Source organism: Manis pentadactyla, chromosome 9 (assembly GCF_030020395.1).
Source record: "Manis pentadactyla isolate mManPen7 chromosome 9, mManPen7.hap1, whole genome shotgun sequence".
In the NCBI taxonomy this organism is placed as follows: domain Eukaryota; kingdom Metazoa; phylum Chordata; class Mammalia; order Pholidota; family Manidae; genus Manis; species Manis pentadactyla.
Window position 1 is genome coordinate 43123135 of NC_080027.1, and position 11284 is coordinate 43134418.

Genomic DNA, 11284 nt, shown 5'->3' on the forward strand with positions numbered 1-11284 from the left:
AGGCTTTAGTGCAATGAGAAACACCAGATTAAGTATTTTTACAAGGGTTGAGGAAGAAAGGAATCAGAGTTCTGTTTTGGATATGTAACCTTGGAAATATATATTAGATGTGCAAGAATAGATGTCAGGTATTTCTATTTTTAGTTTTTGAGGAATCCTCATCAATACTTTTTATTTCTTGTATTTTGGATAGTGGCCATTTTGGCTGGTGTGAGGTAATATCTCATTGTGGTTTTGATTTGCATTTCCCTGATGATTAGTGATGTGGAGCATGTTCTCATGTGTCTGTTGGCCATCTGTATTTCTTATTTGGAAAAATGTCTATTTAGGTCCTCTCCCTATTTTTAAAAATGTAAATACCATATGATCCAGTAACTCCACTTCTAGGAATTTACCCAAACAAAATCCAATTCCAAAAGATATCTGCACCCCTATGTTTATTGCCACATTATTTATAATAACCAAGATATGGAAGCATTCAAAGTGTCTATCACCAGATGAATTAAGAAGTGGTATATCTATACAAGGGAATATTATTCAGCCATAAAAAGGAAAGAAATACTGCCTTTTGCAACAACATGGATGGCCCTAGAGGGTGTTATGCTAAGTGAAATAAACCAGGTGGAGAAAGACAAATACTGTATGATTTCACTTATATGCAAAACCTAAAAACAAAACAAGATAAAACAGCAGTAGACTCATAGACCCTGAGAAGTGACTGGTGGTTAACATCGGGGATGGTTGGGGAGGGTGGGTGAAATAAGTGAAGGGGATAAAGAGGCAAAAAATCTCAGTCATAACATAAATTAGTCATGGGGATGAAAGTATAGCATAGAGAATATAGTTAATAGCTCTGTAACATCTTTTTATGTTGACAGACAGTAACTATATTATTTGAAGTGAGGATTGATAATGTGTGTAACTGTTGAATCACTGTGTTGTATACTTGAAACCAATAAAATATTGTGATCAACTATATTTCAATTAAAAAAAGAAAGAATAAGTGTCAGGTAAGCCAGTTATATAACAATTTGAAGTTCAGGGGAGATATCTGAGTTGAAGATACACATTTGGGAGTCAAAGAATAAAGCCATGAAAAATGATAAAATAATCTAAAGAGTAAGTATAGCTAGAGAAGAGACTTAGAGTAGAACTATACAGTAAAGGATACTCAGGAGATGACATAATGGAGTAGGAATGTTTAAAGAAAGTTTAGGCCAGGAAGTAGAGAGTGTTCATCTCTGCCAATGCTGCCAGAGGGTTGAGTAAGGTAGGGTTTAAGAACTGATTGTTGATAGTTAACAATATCGTGTAGTATACATGAAATTTGTTAAGACGGTAGATGGTAAGGGTTCTCACTATAAAAACAAAACAATAAAATAGTATTGGATATGGTACTTAACTTGATTCTGGCAATTATTTCATGATATAGATTTATATATCAAAACATCAGCCAGTGTAACTTGAATATATACAATTTTTATTTGTCAATCACACCCCAATAAAGATGGAAAATTCGTCATTGGCGTTTTCAATAAAGAGTGCTGAAGAAACCAGATAGCCACATGCAAAAGAATGAAGTATTTTTAGAGTACATAGATAGTCAGACATGAGCAGGGAAGTGGGGTGGGGACTTAGGCTGGTGTTTACATTTGGCTGGATGCCTATATTCTACACATTTTGTGTAAGCTGTTCTCACAGGATGTGGGGAGTAAGAATATAGATACCAGACCAGCCAAAATTGACTGGTTCCAACATGGAGAAGTTGACTCAGACTTCACCCCACTATACATTATACACTTATTAACATGGCAGAAACCAAGCCTTCCTGTGCCATGACAGTTCTGATGAGAACCAAATATAGCCCAGAACTCCTCCACCCAATGTGAGGGTGGAGCAAACCCAAACTCCAATACCCCTGGTTCTTTTGAGACCTAGCCCCACTTAACACTCTTCTGTCTTTACAGAAAAGGGCTCCCTGTTGTTTCCTCAGTGGAACTCCCTCTAGGTCTTCCCATACCTGACTCTTGGTCATGGACTTTCACTTCTCTCCATTTTCCAATAAAACTCTTAAAGCTCAACTACTTTGTGTCTGTTCTTGAATTCTTTCTCACGATGAGACCAAGAACCTGTTTCCAGTAACAAGCTCTTACCTTACACTAAATGTAGAAATTAACTCAAATGGATCTAAAACCTAAACAGAAGATATAAAACTCAAAGAAAATATACGTGAAAAGCTTCATAACATTGGATTTAGCTACGATTTCTTGAATATGACACCCAAAGTACAGACAACAAAAGAAAAATAGATAAATTAAACTTCATGAAAAAAAAATAAAAACTTTTGTTCAAAGGACACACTATCAAGAGTGTAAAGGCAACCTATAGAATGGGAGAAAGTATTTGCAAATCATGTATCTGATAAGAAATTGTTAGCTAGAATGTATAAATAATGCCTGAAACTCAACAAAAAAATGATGCAATTCAATATGAGCACAGGAGTTAAATAGACATTTCTCCAATGAAGATGTATAAATGGTCAGTAAGCTCAAGAAAAGATTCTCAACATCACTAATTGTTAGGGAAAAGCAAATTGAAACACAATGAGCTACCATTTCATATCCATCAGGATGCATATTATCAAAAAGACAGACAGTTAATGAGGACATATTACATTATTGGAACTGCCCATTGGTGGGGATGCAAAATGGTACAGCAGTTATGGAAAATGTTATGGCAATTCTTCAAAAAATTAAACATAGACTTACCATGACCTTTCCCTAACTCAATCTGGGAATCTTCTTCCCTAGCCTCTCCCAACATCAGTTTATACACCTCAAGTTAGGATCACCACCTCAATATAGTCTGTGTCGTCTCAGCATAACTCAGATTTTAGTAACACAGGCCCTGTGCAGATGGCCCACCTCAACCCACTGTGCTCTGGACACTCCAGGTTAAAGAAGTGAATCCTTGTCCCTGAGGGGCAAGAGTTAGGGCATCTAATGTGGGATTCTGGACGTCGCTGTAGAAACAGAGGGGAAGCCTGCAGGATTACAGTCTCAGTAGGAGCTGTTAGGGTGAAGAGGTGGTTCAAGTTAAAGGACAGCTTCACCTCGCAGGACCACAGCAGAATAGCAGATGCTGGGACCAGTCATAGGAGGAAAGCATCTTGTGGTATAATAATTTATAAGAAATATGTATTTGGTCATTCTGATACCAAAATAAATTTCTCAGATCTATTTGGTCTTCATGCACACTTCCTGAAAATGCTTCAGAGCTGTAAAGGTGAAATGGGTGTTTTGTTATGTTAATGAGGAGACTTTTGTACCCCACCAAGGGCAGGGGCTGGTTGCCAAGGGGACTGACTGACCATGTGATAAGAGGATGGAAACTTTCAGCCCCCAGCTCCTAAACTCTGGTGAGGGAAGAGGGCCTGGAGGTCGAATTAGCCAAAGGCCAATGACTTAGTCAGTCATGACTCTGCAATGAAGCCCTCACACAAACCCATGAGAACAGCATTGGCTCTCCCTTTTTGCATCCTGCTTCCCTGAGAAAGCTCCCAGGATTGTTGAATCAGAGCACCTGTATGTGCCTCTGAGCCAGGCCCCAACCGTCATGAGGACGGAGCTCTTTTATTCAGGACCTTGCCTGATGTCTCTCTTCATCTGGCTGTTGTATCCTTTACAGTATACTTAACTAAACTGGCAAGCATGTTCCCCTGAGTTCTGTGAGCTGCTGGTGCAAACTAATTGAACCTAAGGGGGAAGTTGTTGGAACCTCAGATCTGTAGCTGGTTGGTCAGAGGCACAGGGAACAGCCTGGGGCTTGGTGTCTGGGGTCGGGGGTAGAGGGCAGTCTTGTAGGATGGAGCCCTCCTCCTGGGGAATCTGGTGCTGTCTCTGGGCAGATAGTGTCAGAATTGAGTTGAATTCTCATCCTGCTGATGTTCAAAAACAGCTTGGAGTTGAGTGTAGGAAAACCCCCTCTTCCCCACACACATATTGGAATTGGGTCCGGGAACCCCTAATGGACATCCCCATTGGTGTTGTCACTGATGGTTAATAAGTGAGTAATAAATAATAACATTAATAATTACTCCTCAATGATCTCATTAGAACTGCCCCAGATTTTGAGAGGTGGACAGGACTGAGATTATAAGGAAACAATCCAAGGAATAGAGATTAAGTGCCTCATCACAGTCACAAACTGGGACTCAAACCTCATCTACTCATAACCTTAACTCACAGTACTGTCCACAAAACATCAGAACTCCAAACCAAATCAAACAAAAAATGCATAACCTTGACCTGGTTATGGCTGAACCCCACTTTTCTAAATCACAATCCAAAAGCACACACAACACGCAACCAGGTGCATATTCTAAGGAGGTTCTGTTTCTCAGTAGGTAGAGCAGGAAAGGAAGGTGTGGGTAGAGACAGGCACAATGATTAGTGAAACCAGACTGCACTCTGCCCCAAGGGAGGCATGATTGAATGCCACAGAATGGTGAGGGAATAGGGTATGCAGGAAGCCAGGGCGAGAACCCCAGAAGACTGGAGACTGGGACAGACGACATCCCTAGATTCACCCCCAGAGAAGACACCAGGTGCCTCATGGGTCTCTTTCAGGATGTTCCCCAGGGACAGGGCCTGCTGTTTCCTTTTTCTTTTGGGAAAATAATTGCTGATTATGAGCATATAACCAGACTTCCCCTTTCTCACTCCTTCTTTCCCACCCTCTCTAAGAGAGGATAACCTCGCCAGTATTTCCTGAAGCCTACAGAAAATGAATTGAACTGCATGCTGAGGGGTAAGAGCACATGGGCCTGGGGTGGCAGGGGAAGAGCAGGAGTACACAGGGCACAGAAAGGGAGCTGGCACACATGGGATTGGGGGGCAAGCAGATCAGGGAGCGCTCCTTACCCTGGCGTCAGCTGGCTGCTAGAGGGCTATAATTGGGGGTATAGTCAAGGAAAGAGGCTGTGTGAGCTGGAGCTGGCAGAGAAAACTAGAATAATGGCAGGATAATGTCAGAAATCAGACTGAAAACAGTAATCACTAAAGAGAATACCCAAAGGCTGAGTGGAGTCAATGGGAGAAGCGTGTTTAGCATGTGGGGGGATAGGCTAGGTTGGGGGATGAGCCTTGGAGTGCCCTGGGTAGAGTCCGTGTCTCATGTGCCTCTCATGCCCAGGCAATTCCTCCTGGTCTCAGGCATCACCTTGCCTGATTCTCTTGTCCTCTATCATTCTCATTCTTGTATGCTGTCTTACAGGAGATATTCTATCTCTCCTACTCAAATATTTTATCTTCAAGCTTCAGATCCTCTCATCCCACCATTATTAGAAGAAAGCCTTTTCTCCTTCCCAAGCCTGTGCTCCTGTATTGTGTATTAGAGAGCACCTCCAACCTTATCCAAAGGCAGACCAGGTTAGTCATATCCCTGGTTAGTGTTACTTGCATTCCTCCCACTTTATATTCTGGCCCCACTTCAGCCATAGCTGCTGTAATAGTCCAGGGGAAAAGAAAAGGAGAAGCCTTAAATAAGGAGCTGGAAGAGACAGGCCAGGTGTGCTTGCTCATCAGAGGCTCAGGGAAAGCCAGCTCTAGTTTTGCAGTATGGTCTTAGAGGCAGAATCTTGGCACAGGCGTCAGAAGAGGTGCGATTTAATCCCAGATCTGCTGCTTACTTCCTCCATGACCGTCTGGGGTCTCAGAATGAAGCATTTGAGAAATTAAGGTCATTTTAGGATAAAGGTGTAGCCTACCAAATGGTTTACAGCACACACTGAATACTCTCTAGGTACAGAACCACATGTACTTTTGGGAGAGACAAAGAAATACATGACAGGCTTCCTTTTGTCATTTGCTGCTACTATGGCTGTGGAGGCAGGAAACAAGCATAGGATAATGACATGTAAAGACTGGACAAAACACTTATGCTAAGTGGGCTGCAGAGTGTTGGGGCAGCAGGGAGCCAGATCAGCAGAGTTGTATGAATGGAACTAGAGGTGCATTTCAGTTGAACCTGGAAAGAGGGAACGTTGATGGATTATTGGGTATTTCAAACAGAATAGGCAAGTTGTGAGATTGAGATGTGCGGGCAGATAAACTGGTGAGCCAGGGATGGTCAGCAGGAGCACACAGGAAGTAAGGGAGTCAGGGGCACCTGGGGAGGAGAGACCTGCTTCGGTGAAAAAATATGTTGTTATCCTTATCCTAAGGGAGTGTTATTTTCTAATTCTACTTAAAAAAATCAAGTTCATATATGGGTGCTATAGATACAGTAGAAGTATAGAAAACACAGCTCTGTTGTCATGGGGCTTCCATGCAGTCCATCTCAATACAAAGTCTTAGAAAAAAATGCAGATACACATTAGATCAGAGGAGAAGTTTCTAATAAGAAGGCTTTCATCCTAAATCTAGGATGTTAAGACTGATGGATTATTTCATAGAAATTCTATCTGTAGAGATGCTTAAAAGTGGGAGACACCCAGCATGTCTCAGTTTGGATCAGATGGTATAACAGCAGAAGAGGATTTCTCCAAAAGGGAATCATTTGCACATTTATTTAAAAAGCACTTACTGAGCATCAACCCTGTTCAGTAGACCCTGTGAATATAGAAGCGAGTAAGTCACAGGCCTTGTATTAAAAGCACTTACAGTCCAATGAAGGGACAGAGACATGCATTGGCAACATAGATCATATTCTCCCTGTGTTACTTAATTCAGCATGTTAATGAGTCCTCATTGAGAACACTGAGAACTTGTGTGAAGGAGTCTGAGACAACTTCACCAAGGGGGTGATAGGATCTTGGCTAGGTATGAGAGAGAGCAGAGGAAAGCATTCCAGATAAACAGTATGAGTTACAAGCATGACTGTTTCAGGAAGTGGCAGATAACTCAATGTAGCTGAACCTAGGATGACTATTTAGGAGAATGGTAAGAGGTGAGGCTAATAATTTAGTTTGTAAACATGTTCAGTAGTTTTAATTTTTCTTGTAAAAGTGGGCTCCCATAGTGGTTTTCAGTAGGGAAATACCAAATGTGGTCTGTCACATGGTAGTAGATGGACTGATGGGGGCTGGAAAACTAAACAGGATGTCTCTATACTGACACAGGCCAGAGACAGGAATTTGGGAAGACCTAAAGGTCACAGAGAGAGGGAAAAAACAGTATGAGAGACAGTTTGGGGGCAGGATCAAGGGGCATCATTACTGACGGAGAAAGAGCTCCCGCACCTGGTAGAAGGCTGTGCCACGAGTAAAAGGAAGGGAGAGACGGAAGGGGATGAGACTGAAAAGGGAGAGGCGAGCAGACCACTCGGTGACTTGCGAACCAGAGTTGCGGACTCTGTCCTTAGAATGGTAATTCCATGAAGGTCTTGTGGAAGGCCTGGAATATTTGCTTCTTTGCCTGCAGTACAGAATGGACTATAGGGTGCCCAAGATGCAGACCCCAGAGACCAATTAGAAGGTTTTTGCAGACTGGATGAGAGATGATGGTAAATTAAATAAGAATGTTGGCAGGGGACAGGAGTAGGGAGTAAATGCACTTTTCAGATTGATAGGATTTGCTAATGAACTGGATATGAAGGAAGAGGGAAGAGATTAAATCAAGGGTTCCTGGGTTCCTGACCTCACTACAGGATGGATGCCAGTAATAAGAACTGACATGGGCAAAGCATGGGAAGGAAACAATCTGTGGGGAGATAACCAGATTTCTGTTTTGGCTCTATTTTGTTTGAGATGATTATGGAAAACCTAAGTGGAGGTGTCCAATAGGCAGTAGGATATACTAACCTGGAATGCAGTAAAAGCTATATACTTGAGAATCCCCTGAATATAATGGTAAAAAGGCCAAGAGGAATAAAAGTGCATCTAGAGAAGTAGTAGGAGAACAAAAGGGGAATAAAAGAGGTGAGAAAAGGAAACAGAGAGAGTGAGGGGAGAACAGTGACCAGATTAGTGCAAGTCGAGCAGTGGGGATAGACGCTAGCTTGGAAAGGATTGGAAGTCAAATAAGAAATGAGGAAGGAGAGTTCGAGTACAGTCAAGTTTTAACACGAGCTGTGCTCTGAAGGGGAACAGAGTTAAGGGGTATGGGATGGAGGAAGATATAAAGCCAAGGAATACAGGAGGGTGCTGATGTTAAGACAAACATGTCAGAAAAGTGGGTGGATTTGTGTGTGTGGGAGGAAGATAGTAATGGCAAGCAGTGTTTGCAGAATGCCTTATGGTTTACAAGGTCTATTCTCATATGATTTCATCTTTCCTCACAATAAGACTTGGTAAGATGGCCATGGAAGGGATGGTTATTGCCTTCATTTATAGGTCAAGAAGTTAAGCATTAAAAATAGTATTGATTAATGTCAGTTTCTGCTGGTAGACTAATGACACAATCGCTATTTGAGTCCATATCTTTAGATTCTAAAACTTTTCCCTACACCATGACAATGAGTTTGAGGTTAATTTAACTTTCTCATGTTGGGTTTGAACTGTCTGCGGAGCAGCAAAGTGGAGGCAGAAGAATATAGTGATTTCAGACATTAGATCTGAGGGCAGGAAACCAGAGTTCTCAAAGTGCAAGTTTAATCTTTGATCCTTTCCAAGTATGTGATTATTGGTAAATAACCTTTAGTTTTCTCAATTCAAAAAAATGTCCCCTTTACCGAGTACTTTATATTCTAGATTTCTACTGTTTTTTAAAATTAAAAAAATTCCCCCCCACCAGTTTTATTGATATAAATGACATGTAGCTTGTTTAATTTAAGATGTATAACATAATGATTTGGATATATATATGTATATATTGAGAAATGGTTACCACAATAAGTTTAGTTAACATCTGTCACCTTGCATAGTTACAATTTTTTTTTTTCTGGTGATGAGAACTTTTAAGATCTATTCTCTTTGCAACTTAAAATATACAAAACAGTATTGTTACATACAATCATCAAGCTGCACATAACAATCCCAGAATTATCTTGTAACTGGAAATTTGTATCTTTTGATCACCTTCCCCCATTTCCCCTACCAATTGTTTAATGAGCTTGGTTTTTAGATTCTACGTATAAGGAAGATCATAGAGTATTTGTCTTTTCTCTGTCTGACTTATTTCACTGAGCATAATGCCCTCAAAGTACATTCACGGTGCTGCAAGTAGAGGGATTTCTTTATTGTTTAGGTTGAATAATACTCCATAATAACACAATATTTTATCTACTCATCAGTTGTGCTGCATGTTTTAAAATATTATCTTATTTGAATAATATCTTTGAATGTCATGAATGCTAAAAAGGTAAGTAGCATGTACAGAATTACATGTAGATGGAAGTTAAAGTTAAGTGAAGAAAAACAATAGGGCTTTTGGTGTTCACAAGTTAGCTAGAGGTAGGACTTTTGTTGGTGAGATTTCTGAGTGTCAAATACAGAGCTGTGGAACCCCTGTTAGAGAAAATCTATAGAACTTGGAGGAAAGTGAATTAGAAGGTTCCAGGCTTAATTACTTTTTATACAACCAAGCTTGACACTTAAGGACAGAGTCTCCCCCTTTATAAATAGGTGTGTAGCTTGAGTTGGGAGGCAGGAGAAAGGCAGTAAATGTTTTTACTGCCTTAGGTAAGATTTGAATTAAGCAGGGAGCTACGTCTTTTGTAAACCTCTCCTTGGCCTCTCAAAGACCACAGAAAGCTCCTCCTCCACTCAATTCCTTTATGAAGGCTTCCTGTGCTATTTGCTCTATTGGTATTTAATACTTATTTAATATTTAATACTTATTAATCTAATCACTTAATGATTTTATAACCACCTTGAGGGCAGAGATGTATAATGTTTCACAATGCATGTTAAAATTATTTTCTAATTTCTTTTAAGGTCTAGAAATGGGATCAAGGACTAATCCAAGAGAATGATCAGAGTTTGAACTGGAGCACTATAGTTCTACTGGTATCAGATACTCTCTGGAAGGGCCCTGTGGAAGCAGACAAGGGGAAGAGAATTTCCAATGGCCATGTCAGCCTCCAATATCACGTCCAGTCATCCAGCAGTTTTCTTGTTGATGGGGATCCCAGGCCTAGACCACCTGCATGTCTGGATCTCCATTCCCTTCTGCTCAGCCTATATTCTAGCGCTGCTTGGCAACTGCACCCTCCTCTTCATCATTCAGGCTGACGCAGCCCTCCATGAGCCCATGTACCTCTTCCTGGCCATGTTGGCAGCCATTGATCTGGTCCTCTCTTCTACAACACTGCCCAAAATGCTGGCTATTTTCTGGTTCAGAGATCAGGAGATCAATTTCCATGCCTGTCTGGTCCAGATGTTCTTTCTCCACTCCTTCTCTATCATGGAGTCGGCCATGCTGCTGGCCATGGCCTTTGACCGCTACGTGGCCATCTGCAAGCCACTGCACTACACCACAGTCCTGACTGGGCCCCTTATCACCAAGATCGGCATGGCCGCTGTGTCTCGGGCTGTGACACTAATGACCCCACTCCCCTTTCTGCTCAGGCGCTTCCACTACTGCCGAGGCCCCATGATTGCCCACTGCTACTGTGAGCACATGGCCGTGGTAAGGCTGGCCTGTGGGGACACTCGCTTCAACAATATCTACGGCATTGCTGTGGCCATGTTTATAGTGGTGTTGGACCTGCTCTGTGTTATCCTGTCTTATATCTTCATCCTTCGGGCAGTTCTCCAGCTTGCCTCTCAGGAGGCCCGCTACAAGGCCTTTGGGACATGTGTGTCTCACATAGGTGCTATTTTGTCCACCTACACACCTGTGGTCATCTCCTCACTCATGCACCGCATGGCTTGCCGGGCTGCCCCTCATGTCCACATACTTCTTGCTATCTTCTATTTGCTCTTCCCACCCATGGTCAACCCAATCATCTATGGGGTTAAGACCAAGCAGATTCGTGAGCGAGTCATCAGACTATTCTTGAGAAAGGATGTATAAATAGAAAGAAGGACAGGTGAAGGGTGAAGGACAGGTCGAGAATGAGTGGGACTAGTTGAATGCTGGAGTGACGGAGGGGCATGATAGGAAGTGGAGGGCTGCCAGTTTCCATGTTCAGCTCTTTCCTAATATAATGCAAAAATAAAGTGATGTCCTGAAACTCAGAGTCACCAGCCCAACCAGGACTCACAGGTGCATAAACTCTGTTGCCTCTGGGTTCAAACTGCTGACTGCCAATTTGCAGAGAGCCCACTCTATCAGGCTTGACAAGGCCTTGACCTACTTTCCTCTTGGCAATGTCATCAAAAGATGCAAAGATGTTTTTAAGT

At 41.8% G+C, this 11284-nt stretch overlaps 1 protein-coding gene across 1 annotated transcript; it reads left to right on the forward strand.

The window, feature by feature from the left end:
- The first annotated feature begins 10004 nt into the window (after positions 1-10004).
- Positions 10005-10955, forward strand: LOC118912176 (olfactory receptor 52K1). Its single transcript, XM_036884971.2, has one exon. The coding sequence runs from the start codon at positions 10005-10007 to the stop codon at positions 10953-10955; it is 951 nt and encodes a 316-aa protein (XP_036740866.2).
- The last annotated feature ends 329 nt before the right edge of the window (positions 10956-11284 follow it).